The sequence below is a fragment of the Manihot esculenta genome, chromosome 11, assembly GCF_001659605.2.
Source record: "Manihot esculenta cultivar AM560-2 chromosome 11, M.esculenta_v8, whole genome shotgun sequence".
NCBI lineage: Eukaryota > Viridiplantae > Streptophyta > Magnoliopsida > Malpighiales > Euphorbiaceae > Manihot > Manihot esculenta.
In genome coordinates, this window is record NC_035171.2 from 27,188,666 (window position 1) to 27,207,818 (window position 19,153).

Consider the following 19,153-nt stretch of genomic DNA (forward strand, 5'->3'; position numbering starts at 1 on the left):
ATTATTCTAAAATTAAATTTATTAACCGTTGTATTATAAACAGTTAAATTATTATTGTATTTAGAATTAAATATATCATTTAACTATAGTTATTATTATTTTATACGTGTAATTAATTTATATTTAAAAAAATAATAATATATTATAAGCCGCATGCGATATAAAATTCTCACATTTTATAAATTAAAATTACATTTAAAAATGATATATTTAAATTAAAATATAAAATGACATATATATTATTATTTTTTTCAATTAATTAGCCCCTTTCATCATGATAAATGATATGTTTGAATAATTCAACCTCAAATTTAAAAATTTCCCAACCTTATATTTCTCGACTCATGAAATATTAAAAGGACAATGTTATGTCTTTGTTGCAATCATCGTTGAAATTTTAAGAGTTACAAATTTTAATTTGCTCAATTGAACTAGCCTTTTAGGTTTGACCAAAAATTGCATAATCTAATAGAAAAATAAGCAACCCTAGACGAAAATGTTTGCATTTCGAGAAAATTAAAATATTTAAATTAAAATGTAAAATATAAAAATATCTAAATTGTTGTATATTAACGTCACTCAAAAATCTAAAAGCTTAAAACAATTTTCAAAAATGTTGAAAATTTGGTTTGTTTTACTCGGAATGAAATGATTGGATTAGATAATAATAAAATTATTAATATTTAAAATTAAAGTAATCACTTTACTATCTTATTTTTATTTAAATTATTAATTTGTGATAATCATTTCATATATCTTATAATTTCATCTTTTAAATTTAAATTTATTATCTAATATTTTAATATTATGATAATTATTTTCAATATTTTTAAATAATATTTAAGTTTGTTATTTTAATAATCATATCTAAAAATTTTAATTATGAATATATATATATATATAAATCAAAATCTATAAATTTAATGGTAAATATGTTTAAAAAATATCAAAATTTTAAATGCACAAATTACATCAAGGATAAAAATTTAAGATAAAAATTATTAAAATTTATTTAAATATTAATTAATTGTCAAATAAAATTAATTAAACTCAAAAAGTTAACAATTTAAATATAATGATAAGATATTATGATAATTATTTTTTTAATTAATATTTAAATTTATTATTTTAATAATCTTATCAAAAAAAATTAATTTAAATATTATCAAAATTTAATTAGATTCAATTTATATGAACTCAAAATACAGGAATATAAATTTAATTATAAAAAAAATTATACAATTTCATATTAAATCTATGGTGAATTAGGTCTATCTGAAAATTGTTTTAAAAAAAAAATTAATTAAATTTTAGGTCCGCATATGGATAGTGGTGAGCCTTATGTCGATTTGGTTTAAAATCGAATTGAATTAAATAAATTGAAAATCAAAATTTTAGTATTTATAAAATTAAATCGAACTGATTTTGGTTAGAAATTAAATCAAACTGATTTGATTTAGTTCAATTCAGTTCGATTTGATTGATTTGAATTTTTAATAAATTTTTCATTTTTTATATTTTATTTTTAATATTTTAAAATTTAATTGAAATATTTTAATATTAATACGATCTAATCTTTCTATATTATTAAAAATAATATACTATTAACACTAATTGGTTTGATTTGATTTTTTCTGATTAAAATCGAACTGAATTAAAATAACTGAAATTTTTAAAATTAAAAACCGACATTGAACTAAAATAGCTGAAATAGCTGAAATTTTTAAAATTAAAAATTGAAATTGAACTGAAATAAATTAAAAATTGAACCAAATTTTCAAATTAATTCGATTCGATTGATTTTTTTTAATTTGAACCGAATATTGCTCCCCTTCATACAGATATAAAATGGCAAGTTGTGTGAATAAAACACTCAATCGGCTAAGAAAAAATGTATCAAATAATTAAGTTGCAAAAAAGAAAGTAAAGTAATAAAACGACATGTTTGAATAATTCAAACATCAAATTCCAAATTCTCCCAATATTATATGACTCATGAAATATTAAGAACTACAAATTTTAAAAATTTTGGTGATTTTAATGTTTACCAACTATATATTTATAAAATAATTATATTAACTGTCACACTGAAAAGATATTAGAATAATTTTAAATAATTTTAATGTTTACCAACTATATATTTATAAAATAATAGTTTTATCACTGATCCGTACATGCTTGTGTTTAAATTGTAAAAAAAAACTAATATAAATAATTATAATAATTTAATTAACATATTAATAATAAAAGTATAATTCACATATGATAAATTAATATTTTTTTTCGGATATATAATAAATCAATATGTTTGACGATAAAAGGAAATTAAACAATTATTTAGTTTAAACATTATGGCGAAATTATAATAAACGTCTTATCACTAATTTTTTACCATATAGATATTTCAATCAATTTCAAACTTTTACTATTATTAATACTTTTATTAATTTATTAAAATATTTTTTAATAATTATTAATGTAATCAAAATAGATTTTGTTGTGATTTAAATTAGTAAACTTAAAAACTAGAATAAAATAAGAAATTATTTTAAAATTAAAAATAATTGTATAAAAATTATATAATTTGATTTTTGCCATCTAAATTTTATACGTAAAGAGATAGAGTTAATTATTTTATCTCTTAAAAATTTAGTGGGATCATCGATTAATTGGCAAGAGATTCCACTAGTTAATTGATTTGAGATCCTGTGATTACAAATATAACGGGTATCTGCTAAAATATTTTCGACTAATGACAATTTTATGTGAAAATTCGATTTAATTAAAAGAGAGTGAGTTTTTATAAAGAACTGAATGCTACAGTATTTAGATTTTTCTTTTCACGAATAAAATTAAATATCGGTTTATAATATTTTTGGTATGTGACTATTTTATAATCGTAACTCATAATTTATTTTGAATGATTATAATGTAATATCAATTATTTTATAGATTTTTTCTTAATATTTTTTTTAAATTAACTTAAAAATGGACAAGTCAAATAGATATGAGTTAAACACCATATATGCTTTTTCAAAAATTATATATATATATATTAAAATTAAATAGGAGAATATTATACTTTTGATTACTTAATGATTGCATAATTATTTATAATATTTTTTGAGAATCAAAAAATAATATGGTCAATCTATTAATAAGAGATTTTATTGACTAATTAATCAGAAATTTTGTAGTTATAAAAATAGAATATGTTGGATTATAGTTTTTAACGGTAATTTCACATAGAGATTCAATCATTTTTTTAAATGGTGAGTTTTTTACGGAAACCCAAACTGAGATTGATCTGAAAATTAAAAATTTTTTTTTTAAGTATCAAATCCGATTAAATTTTTACCATGTGATCTCTTTTCTAGCGTCGGTATATTGACTTTTTATTGTGTAATATCAAATAATATAATAAATATTTAATAAAGTAGTTTAATATATAATATTTTATTTATTAGAAATTTTTTATAATATTATATAATAAATATAAAATATATTTATTTTTAACATAAATTTAAATTAAAAAACTATAAATTTTATTAATAAAAAATTTTAATCATAAATTTTTTTAAAGTCCTCAATGTAATTGAGAGAGAGTAGATAATCACAAGAATTAATGGAGGATAAAATAATATGTGATGTGAGCCATGAAGCAGAAATTGTCCACCACTAATATGTAAGCAATATCGGACACATTTGAGTTAGAATTTCAAACCATTTTTCATTAATTATTTAATTTTTCCGCCGACCTAATTGGAAGATCACATCTGAGATTTTTTATTTATTATCTTGCTATGAATTTCGAATGTTTATTATTTTAATTGGATCTCCATTACAATCTTAAATTTATAAACGTCTCTGTCTGATTTTGACGGACTAGGTCTGCGTTTATATATACAAACACCGTTCAAACTTCTGTACGCTGATTTTACAATCTAGGCATCGTTTGACTTCCATAAAATAATTTTTAGAAAAGTATTTTTCAATTTTTTTAATATTTAAAAATTTAGATAATTTAATTAATAAAATATATTTTTTTATAAAAAAAATACCATTTTAAAGAAAATACTTTTTTTAAAAAAAATTATTTTCACTTTAAAATTTTATTAAAATTTTTATATATAAATTTTTTATTTTTTTTTTCAAATTAAAATTTACAGAATTTTTTTATTGTAAAATCAATTATGCGAAACGAGAATAAATAAAATGAAGTTTTAGATTTCTAATAGTTTATCATTAAAAAAAAAAAAGGAAATGATTAAGTTTGGGTTTTGCCGAAAACCTTGGGAACCTTTTTGTAATTACAAGCAGTTTTCGTGTCATCTTTAAGCTCTAAAGTCTCAAATTTATTATGTAGTTAAATTGGCCAAACTGAAAAAAAAAAAAAAAAAAAAAAAAAAAAAAAAGCACGCTTTTGACTATCCATCGTTTATAGCTATTTTTTTTAAGTAGTTTTTAGCCTTATTTTTAATTTACATGAATGCAACAATTTTCCTTTTTTCAAATATTGTCTGCAATCAAAATTGAGAAATGAAACTATTAACAAAATTACATACTTTGATATAATAATATTATTTAATATATATTTATTCGTGTGGCAACATATATCACTTTTAAATATTTATTTTAAATTTAATCGACTAAAATCTGATAATGATAAGTATACCTAAATAAATCTAAAAGATCTCAAATTTTACTCTCTTAATTCTTGATCTCTATTTACAAAAAAATTTAATTAACTAAAATTTTTTATTTAATTTTTTTTATTTAATTTTGATTGAGCCTGGATAAAATTTTAACCAATGAAAAAGGTTTTTCATATAAAAAAATAATTTTTTTTAAAGAAAAATATCTTAAAAGAAAATCACTTTTTGAAAAAAGAAAATTACTTTTCAGAAATTTTTATTAAAATTTATATATATAAATTTATTAATAAATTTTATTTTTTAAATTAAAATTAAAAAAATATATTTTAAATATAAATGATTTTTTATAAATAAATAAAACCTAAAATTTATAATTTATTAATTAGTACGTAAAATAAAATTAATATTTATTTATTTTTTAATCGATATATATTTTACTTATAATATTAATAAAAAAAAACATCCTTCGCTCTCCTCTCAACAACAGCAAAAGATTTGTCGTTATTATAGTCAACCTTTTTATATTAAAATTTTAGTTTCTAGAAGATTCGTGGAAATTTTTATATAAAATCCAGAAGATAAAATATTTTATCTATCTCTGTGGAAATTTTTATATAAAAATATTAGTTTCTGAAAAATAAAATATTTTATCTATTTTTATAAATAAATAATATACATTTTAACACTCAAATTTAATGTGATGAAAAATATATTAGATTGAATGTTGAGAAATCTCATATTCAATTTTCACGAGGAATTTTTTATATTAATGGAACATGTATGATTATTAATTTTATTATATTAATCAAGAAAATATTAATTTTAACTGATTTAAATCAAAATTAATCAGTTATATATAAATGAAAAAAATTATAAATTATATTATAATTAACAAAAATTTAAAATTTTATTTTTTATTATAAAATTTTATCCCACCAATAGCAACTTCTACGCTAACTGTCCTTAGTAGGTTATATTTAGCGCAAATTTTTAAAATTATGTGAAAATTAAATAACTGATTAATGATAAAAAGATTTTACTCTTTTATAATTTAACCAATTAAATTTTATTTCAGTTATATCTTTTCATTTTATAGAATATTTCTGTTAAATATAAACGATAAAATTTGTATCTATCGCTGATAGATTAGAAATCTGTTATAAGTTTTTTTTTTTTTTTTTTTTTTTTTAAATAGTTGGTTTAGATTCTGCTACAAATGGAACCAAGGAAGCAAATGATTGACCAATCATATCATCGGAAAATACCAAAATGATCAAATTCCCAGCTAACAACATTGATTCAATTGCAGTCTTTCAACATAGTCGAGGAGACCTAAGGCGGATTCAACGAAGAAGGCTGGCCACTGCACGGAGAGTTAGAGGGAAAAAAAAATGGAATCAATAAAAAAAAAACCGTAATGTTTTAAAATCAGACTGAAAAGGAGTTCAAGGCATTTTAATCAAATATTTTTTAAAAATAGATGAATTAATAAATTTTATAAAATAATAGGGATGTGAGAGTAATTTTCTCCTAATAAAAAGAATATCTACGGGCTAACATGATGCATTTTTTCAATCAAAACAACTGCTGGTTTAATGACTACAGTTTTGGCTTTTCCCTTATTTCTATCTATAAATATTCTACATGCACCAGATTAATTAAGAACAGAAAACAAAGAACAAAGAACAAGGAACAAGGTAGCTAGCTAGCTAGCCAATGGATTCAGAAAAAAGCAAGATATTGATATTTGGAGCAACTGGGTATCTAGGCCAATACATGGTCAAGGCTAGCGCAGCCATGGGTCACCCTACCTTTGCTTATGTTCGCCCACTCAACCCTAACGATGTTCTTTCTTCAAAGCTCCTGCTTCATAAGCAATTCCTGTCCATGGGAGTCACTGTGTTTCAAGTATGTTTCTGTTAATTCTCTAGCTTTTATTTGTATGATTTTCTCATATTTTAATATAATTATCTACTTAAAAGATAAACAACTTAACTAACTTAACTACAGGGAGAATTGGAGGAGCATGAGAAGCTTGTTTCAGTGCTTAAACAAGTAGATGTGGTGATTTCTACTCTTGCTGTTCCTCAACACCTTGACCAGTTCAAGATTATCTCTGCCATGAAAGAAGCTGGCAATATAAAGGTAACTTTACTTGTTCATATTATTATAAACCTCATTCATTATTAACTAACAACACGAATATTTGATCTCACCTATTTTATATATAGTAAAAATTTATTCAAAGTTCGGTTCGATTTTTCCACTTGTAAAATGATAGAGTGAGAAATGTTAAGATGATTTAATTAAAGAGAATTTTTAATGCATGAATTGATGAAATGATAATTAATTAACGCGCACGATGTATGTAGAGGTTTGTTCCTTCAGAATTCGGAAACGAAGTTGACAGAGTGAGTGGGCTACCGCCGTTCGAAGCATTGCTGGCCAATAAACGGAGGATTAGACGGGCAACAGAAGAAGCAGGAGTGCCATATACTTACGTGTCTGCAAACTCATTTGCTGCATATTTCATCGATTACCTTCTCCATCCACATGAGAAGCTCGACCAGCTTGTTATTTATGGGAGAGGTGATGCTAAGGGTAAGTTTCCATTCTTCTTCTTCTTCTTTCTTCTTCTTCTTCTATGGAGTCGCAAGCAAAAAAAAACCCAGATTCCAGTTGAAAACTATGGAGCTAAAACTGAATATTGTGAAACTCATTTATAAGAAATACAAGAATCTGAAGCTTTATAGAGAAGAATCTTGTAAGCACATCGATTTATCTAAATATAAAAACTAAAAACATCTTGATTTTCCATTGCAATGAAGCTGTGTTGAATTACGAGGAAGATGTTGCAGCCTATACAGTGAGAGCAGCAACAGATCCAAGAGTTGCTAACCGTGTCATAATCTACCGACCACCGGGAAATATTATTTCTCAGTTAGATTTAATGTCTGCTTGGGAAAAGAAAACTGGAAGAACTTTCAAAAGGATTCATGTTCCTGAGGAAGAAATTGTCAAGCTTTCCGAGAGTAAGAAACAATTTTCCATTAAACTTGTCCTTTTCTCTGCAAAATAACTTAAAAATAATCAACTGTTTGATTGGATGCAGCATTAAAATACCCAGAAAATATCCCAGTAGCTATACTGCATAATATATTCATCAAAGGTGATCAGACGAGCTTTGAACTCACAGCAGAAGATCTGGAGGCCTCCAAGTTATATCCTGACCACAAATACACTTCAGTTGATAGGCTCCTTGATCTTTGCTTGGTTAACCCACCCAAGCCCAAACTTGCAACGTTTGCATGAGAGACAAAACCTTACTTCCAAGTTCTGGTGGTTGCTGCAAACCAAAAAAATAAAATGATTTATTTTTTTTATTTTATTTTGTTGGATTATTAGATGAATATTCAAAGTGTGCAGCTCACGGCATGAAAGTTTAAGAGTTTCTTATTGTATGTTGTTACGCTATCCAAATAAAACAAAACTTATCCAAATCTTCTTTTCCTTTTTCTTTTTAATCAGAAATAAACTAAAAATGACAATTTGGATTCGTCAGTCTTTGCTGGTGATTCTATCTTCATATAAGATATCATTTGAAAAGAATACATGAAAATACATGGTAGTTTTTTGTAATTTGCCATTCAGGTATTATGGATACGTGGGAATTTAAATAAATAAATAAAGCATATTTTCAATTGAAAACGCCAATCCTACAAAAATTTTCTTGCATAGAATAAAATTTTTAGCTACAATGGTATATAATATTTTTCATATATATATATTTTTTTTGACATTGAAAACGCTAATAGTATAAACATTTTCAGAATTTCTATGCTAATACGAAATACTTACTAAAAGAAAATTCTAATCAAGTTGGCGTTTTCTTAATTGACTTTTTTTGAAGAAACTATTGCATGACGTGGCAATTGTTGCATTAATGGAAAATTTTGCTTCAATTGGTTTTTTTAAAAGAATTTAATTGTTATTGAAAATGTCACTTTGCCTGACTTTCGTTTTATCACATCAATTATGAAAAAACTAATTGAATTGGCGTTTTCAAAAATATTAAGTTTCTTTAAAAGAATTCTTCTTGAATGTTTTTTTTTTTGGATAAATTCTATTTTTATAAATTATTTCGTGTAAAATGCATTATAAATTACATTATTTTAGTAATAAATTCTAAAAAAAACTCACATTTAACTTAAAATAATGCCAGGTAAAACACATGTCAAAGAGTTTTTTTTTTTATTGAGTGAGCATTTATACATCTTAATTGAGGCAAAAGATTTTTTAAAAAAAAGTATAAATGAATCAAATCGATCATAAGTTATTCGAGATTCGAATCTATAAAAATTCGATCGAGTTTTTATCAATTCGGAACGAGTCAAGCTCGAACTTAATTTTTAGACTCGTTTGGTAAACGAGCCAAACTTGAACTTTATAGTATTCAGTTCGTTAAAACTTATAAATTCGGATCATTTTCGAATTCATAAGTAGATTCGTAAATAGACTCGTGAATAGTTTCGTTAAATAAGCTGAAATTATTATTATAAGAGAAATAAACTTAAACTCTACGTATACTTTCATGAGCTAAATCTAAATTTTTTAAAGTTCAGTTTTATATAGTTTAGTTACACTCTTAAATTTGTATATATTTGGATTATTAAAATTTAAAAACTCATCTTTATAAGTTTAAGAGTTAATTTACAGATATATTTATTCAACTAAAATTATTTTACTTTTAAACTTATTAATTTTAAACTAAAACTCATTATATATGTAAATAAATTGAACTACTCATAAATTATTCAAGACTAAATTGATAAAAACTCGGCTCGTCTAAACTCGTTTGCTAAACGAGCCAAATTTAAACTTTTTAATACTCGGTTCGTGTTCAAAATAAATAAAACTCGAATTCGGCTCAATTTTAAAAAAATTTAAAACAAACTAAATTTAAACTCTTCAAATTTGAGTCGGTTTATTTACATCCCTATCTAAATATATGTTTCATAATTTTCTGATTAAGAACGTATCATTCATATGTTCTTTTTTTCCTCATTAAAAAATAATCTAAAATTGAAATTTAATTCAATTAATTGTTTTAACATTAACCATTTAAGATACTTGGCATATTTTATTTTCATGTCAAAAATGGTAAACCAATTATCATTATATTTTTATGTTTGGTTTCAAAGTAAAATATAAATAATGCAATGTAATGAAAATTTTTAATGTTAAATTTATTAATGATAGTAATAATTATTTATATTTATTATGATGATTAGTGATGACAATAATTAAATGGTAATAATAATATTAACGATCTTAGTTGTGATAAAAACAACGATAGTGACAGTAACGATGGCAGCAATGAAGGCGAAATAATTAGACAGTTGTGATAGCTGTGATGGTGGTTAACAATAAATGAAATAAATCAAAAGAAGTAATTGTGATTAATTTTTTTTAATGTAATTACTATTATATAATTTAATGTCTGATTAATTTTTTAAATAAAAATTAATAATACGTATGAATCATATTTAATTTGTCGCGATAATAACATCTAAATATTGGGTATTAACACCCACTTAATTTGATGATAAGTGCATCTGAGAAGTCTCAGATTTTACTTTTCGATCTCCGATCTCTATTTTCTCAAAAAAATATTAGACATTAAATTAAAGCACTCAAAAATATTAATGGAGAAATTGATCGCTATTCAAAAATAACAACTAAATTAAAAATGTTACTTTTTTTCGTTGCTAAAAAATTGATGACTGATTAAGCAGTAACCAAAATATGATTATTAAATGAGTGTCAAAGTAAATTTTACCATTATAAACTATGCTCGCATTTTTAGTTGTAAATTGATTGTTGTTAAATGGTCGTTACATTGATCGCTACGTTATTATTATAATTAAAAATGTTACTTTAATTATTTATATTTATCTCTATTTTAATTTTTTCCTTAAAAGCTTTTATGGTTACTAATTAAAATGTACGCTATTTGATTGTCAAGTGATCACCATTTAATTATTAATTAATAGTTAGGTTGAAATAAATACTTTTTATTTAGATTATTTTTTACAATTTAATCGCTGATTCCTTATTATTTTAAAATTAATTTGTTCCTATTTTTTTCATAATATATTTATATATTTATTATAATAACAATAAGTATATATATATTTTAATTCACACAATTCTGCAATTTAAAATAGTAAAAACACCGTTATAATTCAATATTAAAAATATAAATACTAAAATTAAATAGAAGAAATTCAAGTGTGAAGTATTTTCTTTTATTAATAAAGAAAATTTTTTATTTATATATCGAGAAAAACTAAGCATGCCATATCAATAAACTCACATATACTAATCAAATCTTTTTTAAATCTAAGCACTTGCATACTAAGAGAATAAACCTAAAAAACCTCTTATATAATCAAAACACAAATAAAATAAATAAATAACTTCAAAAATCACGATATCTAAGAGAATAAATCTAAAAAACCTCTTATATAACTAAAACACAAATAAGATAAATAAATAAATAACTTCAAAAACCACAATAACTAAAAAAAACCTAAGAATAAAGGTAACGAATCAAAACTAAAATCTAAAGAACAATACAAAATAAATAGGAGACCCAATAATATTTATACTAGTTGATGACCGCTGGATTCCTTCACCCCAGACCAGGGACTTGACCACAGCCCAAGGCCCACGACGTAGGGGCCCGCATACTTGATGTACATAACAAGCCTGGCTCATCCAACCTTCAAGGCCGGGCTCGGCCCATCTTCCTCACTCAAGTCGGCCCGGCCCGCACGAAGCAGACCCTCCCCACTCAGGCTTAGCATCCGGCCCAACTCTCAGCCCAGCCCAGGATCCGGAGTAATATTCACCAGACAGCCTGGCAGATCCGCTCGAACGTACGCACGAGGAGAATCAGAGGCCGTTACGCATGGAGCAGGCGGCTGATACCCTAGTACCTCCGAATCCGCATGGCAGAGACGCGTGGCCCAATCCTGGAGAGACCTTTACACGTCACCGGCAAGCAAGACAATGTATAAAAGAGGAGTCACCTCCTCAGGAAACTCAAGCCTTATTCAGTAATAAAAAACCCTTGTAAAACCCTATTCAATTGGATCTCAGATCATCAATTGGCGCCGTCTGTGGGAAACGAAGGAGATCTTTTCATCACCGGAGTTTTCACTTTCAAAACCCACTGAGATCCACGATGGCAGACCACCAAGACAGTAACCTTAATATTCCAAATGACTTGAGCTCTGCCCAAGATGGGCAGCAGTTCTCCTTTTCTAGCCCTACAACGTTGAATAACCAAACACCTATTTCTCTTAATCCCTCGCCAAGCCTGGCAGGGAATACTCCCACCATGACCCTGTCTAACCAAGACATTCAAACCATGGCTCTCCAGCTACAAACCACTGCTCACTGGTTGAGGCAGATAATGCAACAAAGGGGACTTAGCACCCCAGTAAACGCACTCCCAGTAGTGGAGGAACCCAGAACCGATGAACCCCAACCTACCTCTGCCCGCCTCCGAACTAACAACCACAATGCCAGAGAAGAGGAAGAACCGGAGGCCCGAATTCATGGGAGAAGGGCAAGAGAGTTGATAGAAAATGAAGAGGTGAACGATTATTCTGCCGAAACAACCAGAGAAACGGGAACTGAAACGGAGGAGGAAGAATGTAGTTTGGGCAAAAGATCCAGCCCGGCAGACGAGGAAATGAACCAAAAGCTGAAAAGGTTGAAGGAGCAGCTCCTAGCCGAGCTAGGTAAGAAAGATCAGAGTCAAACCCCCTTGCCTACTTCTTCTCCCTTCTCAAAGTTAATGCAGCAGGAGACCGTTCCCAAAAAGTTTATGATGCCGCCGATGGCGGCCTATAATGGGGCTGGCAACCAGAGAGAACATGTCATGAACTATAAGACCTTCATGGAGTTACAAACTCTGTCAGATGCTCTGATGTGCAAGGTGTTCCCAACAACGCTCTCGGGACCAGCGAGGGCATGGTTCAACAGCCTGGAGGCCGGAAGCATTAAAAGTTTCGGAGATCTGGCCACCCGTTTCATTAGCCGGTTCGTAGCCGGGGTGCCTGCAGATAGGAAGACGAGCTATCTGGAAACAGTGAGACAAAAAACTGGTGAATCCCTCAGAGAGTATGTCGCCCGTTTCAATACGGAGGCCCTGCAGATTCCCGAGCTTGACGAAGGAAGGGCGGTAGAGGCCATGCAAAAGGGAACAACCTCTGCCGAGTTCTTTGGTTCTCTGAGCAGGAAACCTCCGACCTCACTGGCCGAGTTGATGAGGAGGGCGGAAAAGTATATAAGGCAGGATGACGCCTTAGTAACGAGTAGATTTGCCAAAGGGGTGTAAGGAAAAGGAAAAGCCCCGGAGGAGGGAAGGTTGGAGAAACACGAGAAGAAGCGTGGAAAGAGGCCTGAGCCGTACAAGCAGGCCTGGGAAAGAAGGGATCAAAGGCCTCCTCCTCCTCGAGTTCTCGAACCAAGAGCGCTCCCTCCTTGGGTCCCGGAGAAACCGACTCCATTAAATGCGTCTAGAGCCGAGGTGCTCATGGCTGTCCAAAATAAAGAGTTTCTCCAGTGGCCCCAACCTTTGAAGTCGGAAGCAGATCAGAGGAATCCTGACAAGTATTGTCAGTACCACCGGACGCATGGCCACGATACAAATAACTGTTTTCAGTTAATCGCGGAGATTGAAAGATTGATAAAAAGGGGGCATCTCAAAAATTTTGTGAAGAAACCGGAGGGGCAGAGGCCTCAACCCGGTCCGGCAGCCCAGATGCCCAGGAGAACTGGAGCTGGACCAGTGAATGATGGGTCCAGTGGGACTATTAATATGATTGTTGGAGGAACTGGAGGACGGATGAACCGTCGAGGAAAGAAGAGAAACCGGGAAGGGGACACCAGTAATGGCGAGGTTATGCAGATCGTTGAACACTCTCCCATGACCATCGCTTTCTCTTCGGAGGATGCACAGGGCATTCAGATGCCCCATGATGACGCGCTTGTCATTGAAGCAGTCATTCATAATTTTCGGGTGAAGAAGGTTCTGGTGGATGATGGGAGTAAGGTCAACTTATTGCCATATCGGGTGTTCCAGCAGATGGGAATCCCAGAGGAACAGCTGGTTCGGGACCAGTCACCCATCAAAGGGATCGGAGGAGCACCGGTACTTGTAGAAGGGAAGGTGAAGCTGGCCCTTACCTTGGGAGAAGCACCCAAAGCTCGCACCCATCATGAGGTGTTTTTGGTGGTCAAACTCCCACTGAGCTACAATGCGATTTTGGGGAGGCCGGCGTTGTTCAGCTTCGAAGCTGTCACTAGCATCAGGTATCTGGCACTCAAGTTCCCAACGGAAGGAGGAGTGGGAATGGTCCGGGGAAGCCAGGAGGAAGCAAGGGCAGTATACTTGGCCACAGTGACGGAACCGAACTCAGCCGGAGAAGCGCTTGATTCGGAAGTTTTGGAGGTCAGGGATGAGACAAAGGAAGCCCGGACAGAGCCCGTTGGAGAGCTGGAGACCTTCTCCCTATCAGAAGAAGAAACGAGTAAGATCTTCAGTCTCAATGCCGGTCTCACCAAATAACAAAAAGGTGAAGCCATGGCCCTGATCCGAATTCACTCGCCGACCTTCGCATGGAAGCCCTCAGACATGCCGGGAATTGACCCCAAAGTAATGACACACCAATTGAATGTCCTCCCCGAGGCCAGACCAGTAAAGCAAAAGAAGAGAGTAGTGGGAAGAGAAAAGCAGCAGGCTACCCAAGAAGAAGTGCAAAAGCTAGAAGAGGCAGGCTTTATTAGGGAGGTTATGTACCCACAGTGGTTGGCAAATCCTGTGTTAGTCAAAAAAGCCAATGGCAAATACAGGATGTGTATAGATTTTACCGACCTAAATAAAGTCTGCCCTAAAGATTGTTACCCCCTCCCCGATATTAATAAGATGGTCGACTCAACGGCCGGTTTTGATTATATGTCTTCTTTGGATGCTATGTCTGGTTACCACCAAATCCCAATGGAAAAGACGGACGAGGAGAAGACCTCATTTATAACTGAAGACGGGACTTACTGCTACAGAGCTATGCCCTTTGGATTAAGAAACGCCGGGGCAACTTACCAACGATTAATGAATAAAATCTTTCAGAACCAGATTGGTAGGAATGTAGAAGTATATGTGGATGACATGGTGGTTAAAAGTTCAACTTTTCAACAACACATAACGGATTTAAGGGAGATATTTGGGGTGTTAGATCAATACAGGATGAAGCTGAATCCAGCAAAGTGTGCTTTCTTCATCAGGGGAGGAAAGTTCTTGGGGTACATGGTGAGTGGAAAAGGCATTGAGCCCAATCCGGAGAAAGTGGAAGCCATATTGAATATGCCAGAGCCGACCTGTATAAGGGACGTCCAGAGATTAACCGGGAGAGTAGTGGCACTTCATCGATTTATGTCAAGGTCAGCAGAAAAGTGTTTGCCATTCTTCAAAAAATTGAGGAAGGTCCCGAATTTTGAATGGACAGAAGACTGCCAAAAAGCCTTCACAGAGCTTAAGGAATACCTCAGCTCGCCTCACGTGCTCAGCAGCCCCATAAAAGGGGAAGAACTCTTGATATACTTGGCAGCCTCAGAGCAAGCAGTCAGCGCAGTACTAGTAAGAGTGGAAGAAGGGGAGCAGAAACCTGTTTTCTACGTCAGCAAGGTACTCAGAGACACTGAGGTCAGATACTCGAACATTGAAAAATTGGCATATGCCTTGTTGTTAGCAGTCCGGAAATTCAAAATTTATCTGGAAGGCCACCAAGGAGTTGTGATGACGGACCAACCGTTAAAGAAGATCCTACGTAGGCTGGAAACTTCAGGACGGATGTTAGCATGGTCCGTGGAAATCAGCCCTTACTGTTTGGAGTACCGACCTCGGACAGCTATAAAATCTCAAGCGCTGGCTGATTTCATAGCAGAATGCTCATTCAACGAGGAGAAGGAAGGATCATCCTCGGAGATACCAAACAAAGAAGGAGAGGGAGAGCTTTCCCAAGAGTCCAGCTGGAAGCTATATGTAGACGGAGCATCAGGCTCTGAGGGCAGTGGCGCTGGGATAATACTTAAGGGGCCGGAGGGCTTTAAAGTATGTTATGCCTTACGACTAGAATTCAAAACTTCTAATAATGTGGCCGAATATGAAGCCTTGGTGAACGGAATGTTGGTAGCTTTGGAGATAGGGGTAACCGACCTCGAAGTAAATAGTGACTCTCAACTGGTGATCAACCAGGTGACGGGAATATATCAGGCCAGAGATCCCATCATGCAGAGTTATCTTAATAAAGTAAAAGCTGTGGAAGCCGACCTCACGCGCCGAGGAGTATTTACGAGATTTCAGAGGATACCTCGACATAAAAATGAGGAGGCAGACTTGCTTAGTCGGCTGACCAAAGAAGAGTTAGAGCAGCTCCCTGATGAAGTCTACATACAGCATGTCAGCACACCTGCTTTAAAGAAAATATATACAGTACTGCAGGTGGAGCAGAGCCCAACTTGGATGACTCCATACTTGAGATACTTGGAAAAGGGCGAACTCCCCGAAGATAAAGTTGAAGCCAAAAAGATAGCAGCTCGAGCTGCCAATTACCAAGTAATAAGGGGAACTTTATACAGAAAAGGGAAATCCAGCCCATGGCTCCGGTGTGTGAGTCCGGAAGAAGCTGCAAAGGTAATGGAGGAAATACATAGAGGCCTATGTGGAGCTCATGAGGGAGCAGGGACATTAGCTAACAAAATATTCAGGCAAGGATACTACTGGCCCACTGTTAAAAAAGAAGCAGAAGAGTTTGTCCGGAGGTGTGACGTATGTCAGAGATTTGCTAATGCCATCAGGACCCCTGCCACTCCTCAAGCAAGCATATCAAGTCCATGGCCTTTCTCACAATGGGGAATTGACATCCTGGGACCTTTCCCCAAGACTACGGGGCAAAGGAAATTCGTGGTGGTGGCTGTGGAATATTTTTCGAAATGGCCAGAGGCAGAAGCAATAGCCACAATCACAGCTCGCAAGATGATAGATTTCGTATGGGGACATATCATCTGCAGATTTGGCATACCAAGAGTACTTATCTCAGACAACGGCAGACAATTTGACTGCAGCACTTTCAGAGCCTTCACGACGAACATGGGCATATGGCATAAGTTCTCCTCCGTGGCTCATCCTCAGACTAATGGCCAAACGGAAGTCACTAATAGAGCTATCCTTCAAGGACTAAAGAAACGACTGAATGGCGCAAAGGAGAATTGGGCAGAAGAGCTCAATAGCACTCTATGGGCACTCCGAACCACTCCCAGAGTGCCCACTCAAGAAACCCCTTTTGCACTTGCTTACGGCACAGAGGCTGTAGTCCCAGTTGAATTGCAGATCCCCACTCATCGAGTTCAGTTCGTTAGTGAGAACGCTAATGGGGACAAATTAAGGAGCAACCTAGATGCTCTTGAAGAAGTTAGGGAAGAAGCCCAAGTCCGAACTGCTGCTTATCAACAACGCGCAGCAAGATATTACAATCAAAAGGTCAGAGAAAGAAGCTTGAAGGTGGGAGACCTGGCTTTAAGAAACCTGGAAGCTACTGGAAAAAGAGCAGCCACAGGCAAACTAGCACCGACCTGGGAAGGTCCATTCAAGGTGACAAAAGTGGTTAAGCCCGGGGTATACCGAATTGAAGATATGCAAGGAAACCCCGAGCCCCATGCTTGGAACATCCAGCACTTAAAAAGGTATTTTCCTTGAAATATTTGTAAAGAAAAAACATCGTATTTTGACAAATGTGAATAAATGAAAATTGTTTATACAATATCATTATCTGTGTGAAAAAATATTTTTCATGATAAAGAAAAGAACAGGGCTCAGAAAGATCCCTCGCAAACAAGACCTCAGTTAGGCACAAAAACCAGCTGAGATGACGAAGCGACAGTAAGGCCAATGAGCCTGAATTTTGTACAAACAACCGGCGAGGCCCCGAGGTCATCCCGGAAATTCAAAGAAAAAACAGGATCCCGTAAGATCTCCTGGAATCAAAAACTACCGGCGAGGCCCCGAGGTCGTCCCGGAAATTCAAAGAAAAAACAGGATCCCGTAAGATCTCCTGGAAACAAAAACTACCGGCGAGGCCCCGAGGTCGTCCCGGAAATTCAAAGAAAAACAGGATCCCGTAAGATCTCCTGGAAACAAAAACTACCGGCGAGGCCCCGAGGTCGTCCCGGAAATTCAAAGAAAAACAGGATCCCGTAAGATCTCCTGGAATCAAAAACTACCGGCGAGGCCCCGAGGTCGTCCCGAAAATTCAAAGAAAAAACAGGATCCCGTAAGATCTCCTGGAAACAAAAACTACCGGCGAGGCCCCGAGGTCGTCCCGGAAATTCAAAGAAAAACAGGATCCCGTAAGATCTCCTGGAAACAAAAACTACCGGCGAGGCCCCGAGGTCGTCCCGGAAATTCAAAGAAAAACAGGATCCCGTAAGATCTCCTGGAATCAAAAACTACCGGCGAGGCCCCGAGGTCGTCCCGGAAATTCAAAGAAAAACAGGATCCCGTAAGATCTCCTGGAAACAAAAACTACCGGCGAGGCCCCGAGGTCGTCCCGGAAATTCAAAGAAAAACAGGATCCCGTAAGATCTCCTGGAAACAAAAACTACCGGCGAGGCCCCGAGGTCGTCCCGGAAATTCAAAGAAAAACAGGATCCCGTAAGATCTCCTGGAAACAAAAACTACCGGCGAGGCCCCGAGGTCGTCCCGGAAATTCAAAGAAAAACAGGATCCCGTAAGATCTCCTGGAAACAAAAACTACCGGCGAGGCCCCGAGGTCGTCCCGAAAATTCAAAGAAAAACAGGATCCCGTAAGATCTCCTGGAAACAAAAACTACCGGCGAGGCCCCGAGGTCGTCCCGGAAATTCAAAGAAAAACAGGATCCCGTAAGATCTCCTGGAATCAAAAACTACCGGCGAGGCCCCGAGGTCGTCCCGGAAATTCAAAGAAAAAACAGGATCCCGTAAGATCTCCTGGAAACAAAAACTACCGGCGAGGCCCCGAGGTCGTCCCGGAAATTCAAAGAAAAACAGGATCCCGTAAGATCTCCTGGAAACAAAAACTACCGGCGAGGCCCCGAGGTCGTCCCGGAAATTCAAAGAAAAACAGGATCCCGTAAGATCTCCTGGAATCAAAAACTACCGGCGAGGCCCCGAGGTCGTCCCGGAAATTCAAAGAAAAACAGGATCCCGTAAGATCTCCTGGAAACAAAAACTACCGGCGAGGCCCCGAGGTCGTCCCGGAAATTCAAAGAAAAACAGGATCCCGTAAGATCTCCTGGAAACAAAAACTACCGGCGAGGCCCCGAGGTCGTCCCGGAAATTCAAAGAAAAACAGGATCCCGTAAGATCTCCTGGAGACAAAAAAACTACCGGC

The 19,153-nt window shown here is 33.4% G+C and overlaps 1 protein-coding gene across 1 annotated transcript; it reads left to right on the forward strand.

The window, feature by feature from the left end:
• Positions 1 to 6,329: 6,329 nt before the first annotated feature.
• Positions 6,330 to 8,149, forward strand: LOC110626196 (isoeugenol synthase 1). The gene is made up of 5 exons (XM_021771977.2): positions 6,330 to 6,563; positions 6,666 to 6,800; positions 7,028 to 7,256; positions 7,484 to 7,687; positions 7,768 to 8,149. Exons 1-5 carry the CDS (start codon positions 6,372 to 6,374, stop codon positions 7,965 to 7,967), a joined length of 960 nt encoding a protein of 319 aa, XP_021627669.1. The 5' UTR covers positions 6,330 to 6,371; the 3' UTR covers positions 7,968 to 8,149.
• The last annotated feature ends 11,004 nt before the right edge of the window (positions 8,150 to 19,153 follow it).

Coding starts and splice junctions, on each gene's coding strand:
- LOC110626196 (XM_021771977.2), top strand. CDS start 6,372: ATGGATTCAGAAAAAAGCAAGATATTGATATTTGGAGCAACTGGGTAT. Junction 6,564..6,665: donor TGGGAGTCACTGTGTTTCAA/GTATGTTTCTGT, acceptor ACTTAACTACAG/GGAGAATTGGAGGAGCATGA. Junction 7,688..7,767: donor AATTGTCAAGCTTTCCGAGA/GTAAGAAACAAT, acceptor GATTGGATGCAG/CATTAAAATACCCAGAAAAT.